The sequence below is a fragment of the Siphateles boraxobius genome, unplaced genomic scaffold (genome assembly GCF_051911475.1).
Source record: "Siphateles boraxobius isolate OS27281-9 unplaced genomic scaffold, OSU_SipBor_1 1, whole genome shotgun sequence".
In the NCBI taxonomy this organism is placed as follows: Eukaryota; Metazoa; Chordata; class Actinopteri; order Cypriniformes; family Leuciscidae; genus Siphateles; species Siphateles boraxobius.
In genome coordinates, this window is record NW_027508699.1 from 10,466,274 (window position 1) to 10,484,774 (window position 18,501).

At 37.7% G+C, this 18,501-nt stretch overlaps 1 protein-coding gene across 2 annotated transcripts in view; it reads right to left on the reverse strand.

Annotated features, from left to right (window-relative positions):
- The window catches only part of dipk2aa (divergent protein kinase domain 2Aa), a 32,387-nt gene extending 15,949 nt beyond the window's left edge, over positions 1–16,438 (reverse strand). Inside the window, exons 1-2 of one of the 2 annotated variants that reach the window (XM_077203739.1) lie at positions 15,971–16,438; positions 7,390–8,288 (exon numbers count right to left, since the gene is read on the reverse strand). In XM_077203739.1, coding sequence (XP_077059854.1) covers positions 7,390–8,037 — 648 coding nt within the window. In that variant the 5' untranslated portion in view covers positions 8,038–8,288; positions 15,971–16,438. The remainder of the gene's footprint in view (positions 1–7,389; positions 8,289–15,970) is intronic. The other variant, XM_077203822.1, reaches the window with a different exon arrangement.
- Between the last annotated feature and the right edge of the window lie 2,063 nt (positions 16,439–18,501).

Below are 18,501 nucleotides of genomic sequence, written 5' to 3' on the forward strand. Positions count from 1 at the left end.
CATTGAAAAAAAAATCTTCATGGTAAAACACGATTTCACTTTTCTAACTTTAGCTAGTGTGTAATGTTACTGTTTGAGCCCAAACAACATCTGCAAAGTTACAACGCTCAAAGTTTAAAGCAAAGGGAGATATTTGCTTTGAAAAAATTCGATTTCTAAGGACGATAGCAAACAGCCGGTTTGTGACTACACGACATTCCTCTGGAGTTGCTGACGTCAGCATATCCATTATTTACATAAACCCCTCCTCCGAGAATACTAAGCGGGGCAAGGCCATTTTATATTGCTGTTTTGGAGATGAGTTGTCGCAATGCTGTCGAAACACTGCTGTTATTTTCATCCGGATTGCAGGTCCACTTTGTTCAGCCTTCCTAGGGACGAGGGTGTTCTGGACCAATGGTTAAAATTTATTTTTAACTCAGTCCCTCATAATTATGACCCATATCTCGCTCTCTGTGCTGCACATGTTATGGAGGAAAGCTTCCATAATCTTCACAAGCTCAATGAATGTTCGCACAATGGCTTGTCCTGAAAGATGGAGCAGTTCCAACTTTAAAAATAGAAGCTTTTGTTTACGGGCCACAACCTGTAAGTATGATTTATTTTTCGTCGATGTGTTTTCCTGTAATAGTTTGTATTGTTAATTGTACATTGTAGCAAGGAAGTAAAAAATGACAACGCTGTTTGGCTCTGCTGGTTTGTTAAATGCTCATTCACATTGGCTACAATCGTTCTAAAAATACAAAAGTAACGGTGGCATACACCAGAAACGATCACTATAGATCCACAGTCATTACTCAAAAAAATCCCTTCGAGGACTGTAGTATAATTTGTTAGAACGATTATATGAAATTCTTGTTTATAAAGCTTATTTTTTTGTAATTCTATAATTATTAGTACAATTAAATAACAGCGTATCTAAAAAGTAATGAGAGAACAACAAAAAACAAACCTTTCTGAAACGTCGTTTAACAGCCGTTCTTGAACAGGTTCTGCTCAATCATCTTCTCTAATGTTTCATTGTTTATAATACGCCAAAGCACAAACTAGGCTACCGGTAAAGGTAAGGGGCGTGACGTTTCCAGGAGACGTGCACTAGACGGTTAGCGAATCACAACACACTGGGCCAGCTAACCAATCTTAGCCCATTGCGTAGTTTTGAGGGACTGGCTTCATAGAACCCGGAAACCATCAGACCGTTTTTACAAGGAGGGCAGAGCAGTGGAAAATAAAGGTAAAATATATGAAAAATAATGCAATTTTTAAAAAACTAAGCTTGAACACATGTTACAGTGCACCCCACAAACACAATCAAGCCTTCGAAAAAATGCGTTTTACCAACCCTTTAAAATAGCTTTAATGTAACTCTACACCCTTGCCTCATTTAGTATACACGGTTCTATGAATATGAAAATTAGCCCCGCCTTCACTCACTCGCACCACGATCACACATTGACCTGATTGGTTACAAGATAGTTTGTGATGTCAGAAACATCAGCGATTTCAAACTACGTTTTTGAGAATTTCTTTGGTTCACTGTAGTTTTAAGGAGAAGATATATTTATACAATGTATTTGCACATAGTTTGTCTTAAACCATAAAACGCCACATAGGCATATAAAACAACATTAAAAACTTGATTTCCACCACAGAGTGACTTACACAATTTACACTATGTAAAACAAATATTTATCAGGATGACAATAAGCAAATTCACGCTGATAAAATTGTGATGCAACATAACATGCCTGTCAGCTGATCTGCCAAAAATACAAAAGCTGAGCAGCTAAAGAGAAAGAAAGACAGGATGCAGAAGGGAGCTTTCAGCAAAAGAATTGAGACCTTTTCTGAGACTCGCACGAGTTGTTATTAAAACTAGAGAAGCAGTGTGTTTTTAGATGTAATATGTACAATTAATTAATGTTAATGCAGTGCTTCTCAAAGTGTTTTGGTCAGACAATTTGGTGAGCATAAGATAATTCTTTAAAAAAAACTTTTTTTTTTAATTATCATCCCCAAACTTTTGACTTACTAAATATTTCATGCTTCATACTCTACTCAAGAGTTCCTTTAATTCTGCATTATAAATGTACCTTAATCATTTTATCTCTTCCCCCAAATGTAAGACATCTGCAAACAATAAATCAGACATTTTTTGTACATAAAACAGTAATTAAGACTTTTATGACCATACAAGTATTATACTTTAAAAATACCTTTTCTTTCAAAAAATGTCTTCAAAGGGAGAAGAGTTCACTGGTTTACATACACTCAATAATAAGCATGTCCTTAACAACCTTGCTGTGCTCAGTCTTGTTTGTGAAAGCCTTACACACAAACAGCAGTTGACTCCTGTCAGCTCTGGGACTGTTTAGAAAGGTGCTCCGGGCATGGCAACCTCATAATAACCTCATTGTCAGGTGAAGGGAGAGGAGGCACACACCAAGCACACTGGGCTGTGTGCAAGATTAATGCCGTGATGGATGTGACCCTCAGGGCTCTGCCTGTGCTATTCTGAGCCTGACCGAGCAGATGGGCTACGTTCTCAATGGAGGAAGGAGGCGCGAGTAATGCAAGCACAAAGTCAAGCGCAGCAGCTTTTTTTTTCCAGAGGACACATATTTCACAACAATCTGACACAATACCAGGCTAAGGGGAACAAATGGTGTTTCTGACCTTTACTGCTAAGTAAAAATGCCCAGTGGACAAAGTTTTAAAAAAACATCTACAGGAAGGGGCATCTGAATTCTTGTCACACGCTGATTTTGTAATCCTCTCACTGTCTTGCTCGTCTCCGGCTCCATAAGCTCTTTTTCCTTTCGTCAACTCCAAACACAACAAATTACTCCGTTCTTTTTTCTTTCTTTTTTTACTCAAACCTAAAAATAAACAGACCACAAAAATCTGAACTTGAGTTACTCCAGATCCATCCTGCAGGGCTAACGGAAAACAGTCATATGACAGAATCTAAATTTGGCTTTCCAACGTACAGATCCCGGTCTCCATTGTGGTATAAAAGCAAAAAAGACTGTCTTCAAAAGCAGAATATGAAAGTAGGAAGAGAATAAAGCATGTTCGAATGCAATGTAAGTGTATATAAAAAAGTTTCTGCTTACTGTATAATATCCCACAATCCTGTGAGTGTGGATCAACCATTGGTGGAAATAAAAAATGGCATCTAATAGAGTGACTGAAATAAAAAAAAATTTTTTTAAATGAATTTACTTGAAAATAAGAATTGTATTCAAAGTTAGGGCTTCACCTGCACATTATCTCTGCATTATCAAAATATATTTAAATTAACTGAAATTAATGTTGGGCAAGTTACTCTAAAAAGTAATTAATTACATCTTCAACAGAGGATGTTGGAGTTGGATTACTGTACTAATTACTCTCTCTAAAAAGTATTGCATTACTTATTACTTTATAAATCCCATCAACCTCGACCAGTTGAGCAATACAAGGATAGGCTTGAAACTGCTCTTTTATTTCTTTCTTTCAAAAAAAAAATTGCATAAAGTATTTTTAAACGGACCAAACCTATTAAAGGGAGAAGGTTACATAAAAAAAAATATACATTTTAACATTAGATGTTAAATGTTGACGTTAAATCCACTATTGTTTTTATTGAATTGTTCTACAGATACAGTATTTAATTCCATTACATCAGAAGTAACTCCAATTAAATTACAAAAGAATTAAGAGTAATCTCTTTACTTTTTTATGGGAAAAAAAATTAGCTAAATTACAGTGATTAATTGCTTCGGTATGAGTTGCACCTAACACTGATTGCGATATCCATAGTGCAAGAATTAAAGGATAACTAAGCCCCTGGTCAAAGCCTGACTCCACCCACTGGCAATATTTGAAAAATGCTGGAAAAGTGGGCAGACCCCAGCGAAGATAGAAGTGACGAACCGAGGGCGGGGCTGAGCGGGGGGGCGTGCACCTGAGACCCGCAGAGACAGCTGCTGTCAAACTAGCTAAAATGGAGTGACGCAAGTAGCTTTGCAACAGAGCGGTCATTTGAAGTCGAGAACTTTTCTCCCCCACCTTCACCTGAAGTGGAGGAGGGTGAATTGTCTGTGGACACCAGCTCAAACTGCGGTCTTAACTCCCGCATCGCGATCGGCATCCGATTATTCTTATATTCAGTCATTTTGAGGTAATTTTTTCCAGGATTATTATTACTATTACGTTCATTATATTTTGCCGCTTGGTGAAAAAAATAATCAGCAAATCGCGCCGGCGCGTTTGTCGACACCAGAGGATTAATTAACTTTAACCTAATAAGAAGGAACATAAATTGTGATCAAAAACATATGCTCACTCACATCATGACGCCGCTGCGGTGGTGGAGTTCATGCAGGTACAGCGGCGTTTGGCAGCGCGAGCTGTGTGGAGAAGCCCATTTCCACCTCTATTGCATTGGAGAAGCAATCCCACGTAAAATGCAGGTTGCACACTGGAGCGATAGGCGAGATTAACTACCTAGGCTACACGAAATAATCTAAATAACTATATAAATGCTATGCTAACTATTATGCTAATATATATATATATATATATATATATATATATATATATATATATATATATCCGTTTTCAATACTCCTATTTCCAACTCCTGACTCGCTACAGTAGTTTTGACGGAACCAGATGCTTTTATACCAGGGGCTGCCAAGGGCGTGGTGAGCTCGCACCAAGGGCGTGACAGAGTGACGTCAGAGAGTATTCTACGTCACAGAGTACCCCTACTGCAGGGGCTTTCCGTTTAACCTGAAGAGGGCAGCACTCAGACGTTTTTACACCATATATTTGAAAATTAAAACACTTTATACCCAAATGTAAAAAATTTACTCGAATCAATGAACAGCATTTATGAAGCTCCATTCTTACAGATAAGTAACTAAAAAAGTTGTTTTAGTGTTTAGTTACTCTTTAACAATAACTGAATGATTTCAACATTTGAAATAGTTACATTTCTGGTAATGTAGACCGTAAAGAATAAACTGGGCTAGGCTTGCTGCGATATTCTGTGTTGACGGTGTTCAGACGGTTACACCACTTGCCTACCGTCGTTTTGAATTTTTATAGTAATTAGTAACAGTAAAATGTTACAGAACATACACTACAGTTAAAAACTGAACGTGTCTGGGGAATGCAGCATGAGCTGAAAGAGAGTCGCAGCACAGAGTCAAGATTTCATTGATCATGAGAGTGAGGAGCTGACTGGCAAGACGATGGCGGAAGAATGGGTTTCAAAGCGAAATGTAAAAGCACCTATTTGGCAAAATTTTGGATTTTAACCCAATACTAATAGGGAACCTGCAAAGGATTAGTTGCGTTTTTCTAGTTGTGTTTTTCATTAAGAATATGAACCCACCATTCAAGCAAATCCTCGAATTGCTGCAAATTTGAGAAAGTCAAATGTGCACGGCCGCACAGGCATTCATAACAGTTAATTGGCTATCCATATTACTACCCGAAACAGCGATTTAAAACTGAGGTGCAATAGAGGCAAATCGTATAGTCCGCTTAAACCCACCCATTTCTTACAATCGAATGCAAGCTCATATTCAGATCTGCCTCCATCCAAATCAACTTTCGCTGGGTAAAACCCAGTCCCCGCTCTTCCTTTTTTCTCTTTCAATAATCCGTTTCACTCAAACGTAAGTCACAATACGAAAGAAAAGATGTGTCTCTACTTCAGTTACTTTCCAACTTTAAATATAATTTAAATTGATTTTACATACTTTTAGGACTATCATCTCGCGTATTGCATGGTTTAATTAATTATCATTTTTTTCTTCAATGTTTTTCAGCACTTTATGGTGCTTTGGAAGCCCTTTCGTACACAGTGACTAACAACAAGGCAGCTGCCTCAGGTTTCCGATTGGAAAGCAGATTTTGCCTGCCTTTCTGAAACAGCAAAAGGTTGCTACAACTTCCGGCAAACTAAAAAAACTGGCTTTTCTTAGCTTGAGGAAGTTTGATGAATGATTTAGAGCATTCTGAGGAGACAAGCATCTGTTAGCTTGAACATCATGTTTTTTTAGCAGAGGAAGGAACAGCAAGCGTTGGTGAAGATCACACTTATCGCATCTATGGATTAGGAGCCAATTCATTAGCGGCATCCACAGCAAACTAATGACATTTCATTATGTTGACCAAACCGCTACAGAGGTTGCAGGGCAAAAGGGGGGCTAAACTGTATGTTGCTAATCAAATCGAGCGGCCCGCTCTCCGGAGAGGGATCAGATTGCCTTTATCACCTAGAATGCCTGAGGTGTGGCTGATGGAGTGAATGATGGGAGGTTAGAACGGATATTGGCTGCTCTCACAGAGATGTCCTTTTGTTTGCCCAGGCCTTCGACAAGCTGGGTCAATCGCAAAAGAAATTGGAATAGATTAGCTGGGTGTAAAAATCAATACCAGACCAAAGGGCGCAAAAAAAAGAGAGCTGTCAAGGTCTCTCAATGGTGTGAATGACAACATGAGAAAAAAAATACAGTGGATATGTATCATGTACGATATGTCATTAGCCCACAATCCCTTCCCCATGAGTTGTGTCTTCTATGTATATCCAATGATATAGTTGGGCAATATCAGCCAAGCAAGAGTGCTGTTTTTCCCAAATATCAGCATGATTCCTGTTATCAATATTAAATAAACAATAAGTTTACAATTTGACGCAATGATGTCTGTTTGTTGATTCTAATTTCATTTGAACAGTGTCTTACTATTCTAAAATGTATTAAATAAATATGAGAATTTGACATCAGAAGAGGTATACAACTAATAAGGTTATAAAAAAAATAAAGGCCATTAGAAAGGTAAAAATCCCCAGGAAATCAATTTAAGGGTTAAATTGTGTCACTGCTGTGAACTGACCAGCACACAAAATATGAAAAGCTTTGGGAGTCAGCTGTCCTAAACCCATCAAGCACGCACTCAGCAAAATAATATCTAATTTTCATTATCGAGAATAGGCCTATTTTGTCAATATTGCACAACTCTACGTAGGAAACTTGTGTCATGCCAAAACATGTTTTGAACAATCTTTGAGAACAATCCACCACCTCCGTATCTTTAAACACCAAATTTACTTCCGGAATGACAAACACCCATGATTTATGTCTGCAGGAATTTTTCAGGACAAGCATGCTGTTGCCCAAAGCAGAGAAATCTTTTATTGACCACTGGCAGACACAAAGTATCTATTATTTACACAGCCTTGTGCAGAACTGTAAAATATGCAAAGATGCAGCGGTAATCCCTTGAACTTTCAAGCAGGCATCAGACACAGTGCTTCTGCATCAAAAGAAAGATTCAGCAACTTGAAAATTCCATTTAAAGCAGATGTTTTATCGGCTGGTGTGTGTATACCTGCAGCACGAGAGGCTCGGGGTTGAACGCCAGCGTCATCAGCAGCTGCATTCGCTCCGTGTCCTTAAGGTTCTTCAGCAGGAAGCTTCCAGAGTCCTTGGTCTCCGCATACCTCCTGACCACCCGGTCCAGAAGCCTCTGCGAGGGGCAGTGCACCAGATCCGACCAGCCCTCCACCACCTCTGGGGTCAGCAGTCTTACGTCCCCGTTAAGTCGGGCAAACTCCGTTTTGTACATACCCTGAATGAGATCACAGCGTGGTCTACCAGTGGCCCGTTTGCAGATCTTCTGATCAATCTCTGCCAGCTCTTGGTTGGAGCCCAGGCGCTTGAGCACGACCCTGCGCGTCCCTTCCCTGGGTTCTCCGTATTGAGCAAAATAGACGTTCTTTACATTGAAAAAGTCTAGGAAACGCAGGCGACCCCACATCTCGAAGGTCACCTGGCCGTTCATGAACTTGCGACACCAGCTAGTGCCGAAGCAGGCCGGACACTTGTTGAGGCCGATGAATCGGCGGTCAGTAAGCTCGTTCCTCTGAAACGAGGCGAACAGGTTGTGAGTGTTCATCAGCAGGATCACAAAAAGCGCTATGATGAAGAGGAACTTGCCACATCGGTAGACGCGACCAAATTTGAGCGACCGCAGCATGCTGATTGGCTGCAGCGCACTGAAGATAAATGCGGTTAGTCTCCGTCAATGTGGGTGATCCATCATTGCTATGTGTAATATAATTATCATCCCCATCACGTTCACGTTAGTTAGAGTGCTCAATGCTGGAAGCAATGTTGCCTGGTAAGCCCATTGGTTTCAAGAGCCCCTCTCACCATGTTTTACAGGAGGGCTCTCTGGTTTTACGTTGAGTTCAGGCATTAAGCTGCAACATCAGTAATCCACTCTACCTGAAACAGAAAAATTAAATCAGATTAATAAAGCCATACGCGTTAATGATGCAGTTATATGCTTCTTTAAGATGCATTTCAGAGAACATATTGTTCTAAAGAGTTTATTGGGGAAAACAGATGAACAATCAATCTGCAGGTTGGCATTTTCTCGTGTCAGTTTATGTTTCAATCTTACATTCAAAGCCCAGCCTTGTGGGGAGGGAAAGAGATTGGTGGGAACTATTAAAAATTTAAATGGCAATGCTCACTGTGAGTTCTTAACACTTCAAACTCAGTAATGTACAGTACACTACCGTTCAAAAGTCGGTACGATTTTTTGATGTTTTTGAAAGAAGTTTCTTATGCTCATCAAGGAGCATATATTTCTTCAAAATCCACTAAAAACAATAATATTGTGAATTATTATTACAATTTAAATAAAATATATTTTTAAAACAGAAAACAAATCAAATCTGATTTATTCCTGCGATGACAAAGCTGAATTTCCACACGCCATTACTCCTGTCTTCAGTCTTACATGATTCAAGATTTAAAAGAAAAGCAATTATTTGAAATAGACATCCTTTGTAACATTATATTTGTTTTTACTGTCCCTTTTGACCAAAACATTTTTATTTATTTATTTAAAAAAAAAATCTTACTGACCCCAAACTTTAACTTTTTGAAAGCATTTTCAATGTCCATTTTTTTTAGCCCATGAGATTTATTTGAATTATTCAGACAAACATTTATAATACATTAAATAATTAAAAGGCACTTATAAAAGGCTCTAGATGACATTTGATATCCAGCAAAAAACTGCTGCTCTAAGGAGAAGACTCTTTCCAGAACAATGTGGGATGAGGCTCCTATACAAACAGTAAAAAAAAAAAAAAAAAAATACATATTGGCTCAAAAAATTACTTCCAAATAATTATCTCCATGCAAAAAGATGCATTATAGTAATCATAGCTTATGGTCTTCAGTTGGGTCCAAGTCGAAGTGAAAAAACTGTGTTGGCCGAACAAGTCTGACTCCTAACATTCAATGTTTGTCATGTTCTGCAATAAAGAACAGCTTAAATCTAGGGTCGTGCACGAATATTCGATCTGTAATTATTATTCGAAAAATAAAATACTATTTGAATTTTATTACGTTGCTTTGCTGTGAATCCATGATAAATCCCAAGCACTAACTTGCAGTTATAATTAAATGCACTGGGTGCCGCTGTGGAGCGTGTTAAGTTGTTTGTATTTGATCACATAATGTTGTCGTCTGCCTCGCGAAGTTTGGAATGACTTGAAAATGATCTTACTAAATGATCTTACAAAATGTAATTACTTTTGATCAATACTTTTGATTTGAGTCAAAAGCAGTTGAACGATGAAAGACGGCTGTCCATCACTGCATTCACGACAGGTAAGCGCAGCTGAACTCGAGTGAGCCCAGATGATAACTTAAAGTCCCTGTAAAGGCAATTTAAAAAAAAAAATTCTAAACACATTATAAATGTTAGAAATGTATTGCTAAAACACATTACAAAGACTGTGAACTGTGAAGTACTGAATTGTGGAGTTTGACCGTTAAACAGTTTTTCACCATTGATATTTTACGGATTTTTTGGGCGGGGCTAAAAGGGTACTTCATCCTGTCGCGCAGACAACTGGTGACATCATCGGCAGTGCGTGCCCACCAATGAGTGTAAGTTGCCTTGTGCGCTTATGTTACAATTAACCCTATAAGCAGCTAGGAGCATCCATTCCGGCTGTAGCGGGTGACAGTTGATTGTGGCGACGGCAGCTTTACCACGAGTGGGCGTGGTTTCAGCGCAGCCAGCGGACACGCCACCAGCGTTTGAAAGCAGAGACTACTGCTCATTTTTTCAAGATTTTGATAGCTTATTTTATGTACTTGCCGGGTTTTTTTTATCATTCAAATTTGGCTGGGTGTCTAATAACACATTTTTCTGTGATATGCCCAACTCAGAACACATACTTCATTTTGACTTTACAGGGACTATAATGATTTTGAGACACATACTTCCTTTAAGTTTCGTTGAGGTAGACATGTTTAAAGGTCCACTGAAGTGCCTTGGTACGCGCAGCTTTGTATGATGCGTTGACGTAATTTCCACTGAAACAGGAAGCTAAGGCGGGACATATTGAATGGCTCCTCCCCCTTTTCAAATAGCCAATAGCGTTTAGTTTACCTCACAGACTGCAAGTCTTATTTGACAGCACCTTGGAAGTGAATCCGAGCGCTGATGATATATTGGATTCAATAGTAGAGGTGTGAATAAACTCTAGTCATTTCATTCCTAACCAATGTAGCTACAGTTGGGAATAAAAAACGGAATAATACTCGAAGCAACCGAACAAACATCTCCAACCAGTGGCATAATTTTGTTTTAAAAAGTGGGTGGGACAAGTGTGTGGGGTGTGGGGGAGAGGAGGTTGCTATAGAATGCGAAGATATCTACAATATTGTGTACAATAGCAATTTTGTGTGCTTTCATGGGCTAGTGGCAGAACTTTTGCCAAGCGTGCCAGAGGTTCTGGGTTCTAATCCGCACTGGTATAGTTTTTTTTTTCTCTCATCAAAACCAAATATGTTAATCAGTGGTTGTATATCAATCAGGGACACGTTTGTGTGCAGTTTGTTTTGTGATTTCACCGGAACGAATAGAGCGTCTCCGCAACGGCGATCGATTGAAGCACGCGTCCGAGTGAAGATGTGCGCGAGCCAGATGAGAACACTGTATCCATGACACTGATAGCCGCGGCAACGAGTTCAGCAGCTTGATTTCAAAAACAAAACATTTCAGCGCTCTTATTTGACAAACAAACAAAATGCTAGCTAATTTGAGATGTTTTATTTATTTGTATTATGTACAACTGTGTCGCGAGAAGTTTCAAAAAGTGGTCGGGACAATATCGAGCCTGGCAAAAACCCATATTGCTCCGCGAGGTTTCAACGATGGTCGCTTTGGCCAGGTGGTATTTATAACAGAAGGGGCGGGACGCTTTAGATTCTAGAGAGCATTTGATTGGACAGAAGATGTGATGAGAAGCTGAAGTCCGCGGTGATGTCATAAAAATCCATGATCCATTTAAGTGGAAGTGTGGGACTGTATGTTTTGAATGCTTATATCTCCTAAATGCAAATTTTGTCATTGGTTTGGAACAGAACAGCTTATTCATAACTGCTTAACATATTCATACTAAAAGCTAAAAAAGGTAAACTTTGATATCAGGGGGCCTTTAAGAACAGAAAACGCAAAGTGCTGTTAGAAACTTAGAACATCATTATCTTTTTTTGTGTCTCTGAAACGTCTGGCAGCACACGCGTGTTTTCTCACTGGAGCATGTGGATATTAACATTATTGTTTATCTCAACATAAATGTGAAACAACATAAAAACGATAATAATATGCTGATTCGAGTATATATGTATGTTCTGTACAATAACTGTTTTATTAGGCTTTTTTGTTTTTTGTTTGCGCTGCTTGAGCTAAAATCCTTTTGTTCTTTATATTTTTTGTTTACACATAGGTATTATTTTTTGTTTACACATAGGCTTATTTTTTAATATTTTCAACTAAAAGAAAATTAACATATATTGTAAGCTTGTTGTGTAGATTGCCTAATCATAAGCTTATTCAGAAATGGTGACAAACTAAAAACTTTAATTAAAATAATTAAAATAATGTAGGCTATTTTTCGTTAAACTTCATTTAAATAAACAAATATTCGATTTTTATGAGCCCGAATATTCAAATGCAATATTTTTGAAAAATGGTCTGGTTTCTACAACTTTCACTTAGGAGCAAAAATCTGCCTTTAAACTTAAAAGAAATAAAGATTTGCCATTTATCGTGATTTACAGATATCGACTGCTATGAAAAATGTCATTGTGATAATCTTTTTGGCCATATCGCCTAGCCCTACTAAAAATAGCAGCAACAACAACAGCAAAAAAAGACAGAGATAGAGACAGAAATGAAATGAAGAGAAACGTATACAGTCAATTTGCTAGAGCAGCAGAAAATCCAGGCATGATCGGGCTAGTCAAATATGTCAGTCAAGCGAGATATATGACTCAGTGATTACATCACTAACTTGAATTCAAAAGAAGGTTTTAAACAAGGCAGCAGCATGCATACTTTGAATACAGTATTTGACTAAATATTGGATAAAGTAGGGTAGAGAGACATTTTTAATGAGAACAAAACCACCCTAAATTAGTACACAAGCCTATCATAATAAAAGTGTTTATGTGTGTTTGGCAGTTGTTGCATTGGTAGTCTCATGTAGCCAGACTTTTGACTACTGCCGCATAAAGTCTAACCCACTTAACACAGACTTAGACAGGAAGAGACAGGAAGAGACCAGCATGTAAAGCGCTCAACCACAGTTTTTGTTTTTACGTGTCATATAAAGTCGGGTTGACCTGAGATCGCTGATAACGCATTAACAGACAGGTTGGGGAAAAACTCAAATAATGGCACAGCAATGTCAGCCCATAAACAACTGCATAACTAAAAATGTGGAAAACATGCATAGATTTGTTTTTTCTTTACCTAAAAGGTAATAAACACTGATTATTCAATAGACACAACTTATTAAAACCACAATGCTTGCAGCTCTGCTAATTAAAATAATTATGGTAATCTTCAGGAAATGCCTTGTTGCATAATGACAAAACAGTATTGTTGTACTTTTTGTAACAAAGCCTGTAATAATGAATATGCTAAAAAAGAAAAAGAAAGAAAAAAAAACAGTGAGACAAATCAACAACCAAAGACGTATGTCTGACACAAACACTGGCATGAAGCAAATGAAAAACAAAAGGATTATGAAAATGGCAAAAAATAAAGTGATGAATTGATGATGTTTGTAGGCAATTTGTAAGCATGAAACCTTCAGTAATGGCCGGTTCACACAGAATGAGTTTTTGTTCCACTGACAGCAAAAACGCAAGACGCAGGTCAGTGGAACAAAAAAGAGAGCACGGTCTAGAAACGTGTTTTTTAAAAGTTGAACGTCTTTTAACTGAGAAATGCTCAGGATGCTGGAAAAAGACGACCGACACACCCCAACAGATGGCAACAGACACTTTGTCAGGTTTTGTCGGATCACTGTGTTAGTGTCACTGTTAGTTTCTGTGACCGTGTCAGAAATTTAGCGTGATCATCTCACAGTGTGTTTGCTGAACATTTTTTCACAGGCTATCTTTGGTTCCAAGACCTAAAGACACGAGCGCAATGATCAAATACGTTGCATGTTTACATTGAAAAACAATGGAAAAGTAGTGCAGTGGAAAACGTGCTGTGTGAATGGCCCCAAAGACAGGAACATGCATGTTGATGGTTCTTCATGGCTTTCTTTGAGGCTCATGTGAGTCAAGCTGTAGTGATTTTCTGCCTCTCCCTCAGCACTTTACGAGCGGGAAAAAAGGTTCCAATAAAAACCACACCTCATAATGGAGAAAGAGCTCAGATAACTAAACAGCCTTCTCACCGGACATGTTTTCCATACAGAAGAAGACACAAAGTTCTCGCTGCTCACAACTTTTAAGACTTTGTATATACAGCGCAAAACTTCTTCTGAAGGGATAAGGGCACATCATGCAGAGAGAGGTAAACAGACCTGGAAAGCGTCTGGCAGATGGTGACGGTTTTCAAGATGATTCATCAACACCAGTTTCAAAGCTAGCTACACAACAAACCTGGGCTCCAGCACTGCGAAATAAATCCAGTTTCTAGTAAAAAAAAAAGTTCAACATTTCCCCTCACAAATGAACTCAAACAATGATGCTTGGGAATGCCAATGAACCCTGTCACACTATGGAAACTTTTCTCTACTCTCACAATATTTTGATAGCCTATACATTTGTATTTGCAGGACTCCGAAAAGTCATAAGAAAACCAAAAGTTTTTAAAATGTGTCAAAAGTGTCTCATTAGCATCTCACACACACACACACACACACACAGGCTTCAGTGCTGAAAAAATTCAACACTGACTAATACAAAATTGAAACGAACCCAACATAGACTCAAGAATAGAGTAGCCTACGTAAATGATACGTGAATGTCTTTAAAAAAAGGCTCTCTTACTTCTCTATAAATGTTTAAACAATGCGTGCTGGGCAATTCATTGTGTTGCGTGCTGCTTTAAGTTCCACTTCTCTGTGGTATTGAAAATGAAAAACCACAGTTGTCACAGCTATTGACTGCTCGAGTCAATAATGTTTGATCACACAACGCGGCTGAGCCGCTATGCTGCAACTACAACAGTCACTATCCCAACCAGATAAAGAGCAATACATTATCCATGCTATGCGTGTAAGAAACCTCACCGAACAGGAGCCAAGCACAAATGTGAGGGGGTAGACGTCAGCTTGCACTTTACACTCTTATGATTGATAGCTGTAGTGTGTGAAAGCAAGTGGGTGACCTACATGAACAACCCTTAAAGGGATAGTTCACCCAAAAATGAAAGCTCCACCACCATCATTTATAAAGCTTCATGTCTAGGGCTCCAGACTTACCACATTTGGATGTGGCACAATCGGAAATTAAAAAGATGTATGCGGTTCACACGCTCATAAGAAAAACAGATCTAGGCCTATAAGTCACATGCATGTGAGCAAAACAAAAATCGGATTTGGGCAACATTTGCCTGCATTCTGAACATAGACTAAGTCGCAGTCTGGAGCACTGATGTCATTCCAAACTCATTTGCCATATAATTCCTGTCAACACACACACACACACACACACACACACAATGAAATCAGACAGCTCAGAGAAACTTCACTTGAGTTTTGTTTCAAAGCATGGTTTCGCCCACCCGCTGTGGAGTTCACTAGTTGAGTGTTAACTTTGGCACACTGTAAAAAAAATCACTGTAAAAAATTGTCATTCATTTTATTAACTCTTTTTTTTTTATTCCAATGAACTCACAATTAAGGCTACCAGGTAACTTACTTTAAGTTAAACCAACACTTATTTTTTTACAGTGATGAATTATTGGACGCCTGAACAAACTGGTTTAAGTTCTCTTTCTTTAGAGGTGACGTTGAATTATTGCAAGTCACACAAACAACCAGTAAGACCTGTAAACGTCTGTTTTTTAAACCATGTCAGCAGCTGACCATTCAAACTCTGACCGCTGGAGTCAATGGTCAATTCGCCACGTCAATAATGGACAAGAAGACTTAAAGCATATTAACAGCGGGTAATATAGAGTAGTAGAAAAGCAGGTAAACAAGAGCAACGAAACTGCGAGGACATTGAGTAATGCATTCGGGAACTTTGACTTTGTTAGTGCGATATAAAGTAAATGGCAAACGTGGGTATGATGCACTCTGAAGTAACTTACACGATCACAGAACGAGATGTTGCCATTGTTGATAATATCATTTTCACCCATGTTGATCGATAAGAATAATACGAAATAGCTGAATGGGTATTGACATGATAATAATAGTAATTATTATTATCGAGCAGTTTGTGATCCATTATCATCAGTGCAAAATAGAAAAGTTCCTCCATCCATTCGCTTAGCAATCAACTCAAGTTACTTTAGTCGTTTCGACACAGAAGTTCATACAAGTTCATACACATTTCACGGTAGAAAACATTGGAAATATGAATATGACCACATGCAATGATTACATGCAAATTCCACAACCTACCAAATAAAAATGTGTGAAACTACGGGTTTATACCACTCGCTCGAGGAAGCGTCCGTTTTCTATTCATTAACTCCAGTCTCTTTTCACCAGCCGCGTGCATCGATGCTTTCCCACGTTGTCCATTTGTTGCGTGCACATTCCTATTCCTTTTCTTTATTCCTTTAAAATTCGCAAAGGTTGTCTTCTCAATCTCGAGACAAGTTCGGTCTGCGAGCGTTGAGGAAGCTGCACAAAAGATCCGACTTCGCGGATCGGGTTTCGTATTTACGACCCTTCTGGTCAGTTTACGTTAGTGGTTACTAGGTGATCGTGTCGTAACTCCTCCCTCGATCTCAGGAGCGCTGCCCTCTTCACGTCCTCATCCTCAGGTGTATGTTCCTGACCTGTAATTGAGACATTTTATAAGAACCCCCCCCCCCTCTAATTTATGGAGGATACCTCCTACTTTTGACCTCTCTTTCAAATAGCAGGTGAGTGAAAATCAGTGAATATTTTTCACTGTTGCACGCCCACATACATAAACACTTTCCAAAATGGCAATTGATGAGAGTGAAGAGATTGAAAACCACTCATGTCAGTCTATCGCAGTTATTCTGAGTTCATGTAAGGACGCGAACAAGTTATTAATTTATGCATGGAAAATCAAACTGTTAGCTATCGCAATATTGTGTAGCCTTAAACACATTTTTGTATTTCATATAATTAATTTAGGCTACTGTTAATATGTTAATTTGTAATGCGTTTATGACTGGAATTAACAGGAATAGGCAAATACTGTATAACTTAGTAAAACTTGCCTAACCTTATATCAGGTTATTTGATGAAAGTGTAACATTGATAAGGCCTATATGCCCTTCTATTATTAGTAGCCTATTATTTTTTAACAATAGTGGACTTTGAATGAACAAGAAAATACAAATGTAGCCTGACTTTGAAAATGTTTCTCCAGTTAAACATATATCACAATATTTAACGAAAGTATAAAGTTGATTAATACAAAATTCTTTAAAAGAACCCATGTTAATTTCTTTGGAAATAATGAGAAACCCCTGAATCGCTCCTCTTCACAATATAAAGAGCTCTCTAGGAGATGTCAGTACTCCGGTGACATCTAGTGGTACTTTTTTTCGAAAAAAATGATGTTATGCAGTGGCTTTAAAACTAGTCACACATAAAAATGATGGGGAATGACAAAATTGCATTGCATTCGATAAAATATCAAACGTTGAAATACCTAGCGCCTCTCTGCGAAGAAATGATGCTGGAGTTTATCCTCAGAGTTAGCTCTTTAGAGAGAGATTTTACAATGGCTTGCAAATGGTGTCGACTGATTTTTTTAGCAAATGCATGAAGTCGTTTATGCTCTATTGCTCCATCTTTTGAAACAATTCAAACTTTTGTAATTTAAAAAAAAAATGTGTTGCATGTACACTACCAGTAAAAAGTTTTGGATCGGTAAGCTTTGTAATGTTTTTAAAAGAAGTCTCTTTTGCTCACCAAGGCTGCATTTATTTGATTTAAAAATTTAAAAACAGTAATACTGTGAATATTATGACAATTTAAAATAACTGTTTTCTATTTGTATATATTTTCAAATGTAATTTATTCCTATGACCAAAGCTGAATTTTCAGCATCATTACTCCAGTCTTCAGTGTCACACGATCCATCAGAAATCATTCTAAAATGCAGATTTGAAGCAACAACAAAAAACATTATTATCAGTGTTGAACACTGTTGTGTACATTCTACTTCAGGATCCTTTGATGAATAGAAAGTTAAAAAGACCAGCATTTATTTGAAATAGAATCTTTTGTAACATTATACATTTCTTTACTGTAAATTTTGATCAATTTAATTCATCCTTGATTAATAAAAGTATTGATTTATTTTATTTCTTTCCCCCAAAACATAAAATAAAAATTCTTGCTGACCCCAAACTTTTGAACGGTAGTGTTTAATGTTACAAAAGCTTTCTATACCAGATAAATGCTGTTCTTTTGAACTTTCTATTCATCAAAGAATCCTGAAATAAAAATGTAAATAACTGTTTTCAACATTGATAATAATAATAATAAATGTTAATTGAACATATATATATATATATATATATATATATATATATATATATATATATATATATATATATATATATATATATATATATATATATTGTAATATACATAAATTGTAATAATATTTCAAAATATTAGTTGTTTTTTTTCATACAAATGTGGCTACATATCAAATTTGAGAAATATATCACAAAGAAACACTGGATTACTGATGCTCAAACAAAAGGTGTTACTTTCATCCTGAGTCTCCCCTAAATCTTTCAAATAGTAATCTTAAGGGACGATATTTGATTGTGAACGAGTTCTGTCGGGGCCGTTTGGTGACTCTCTGTGGCACGACCCAATCAGAGTCATTAGCCTGATGTTTCAGATGAGCAGAGACAAGAATGATACGAATATCATCCCATTACTGAGTCCATTTGGAGAGCCAGAGGAGGGAGAAGATCCATGCCGAGTCC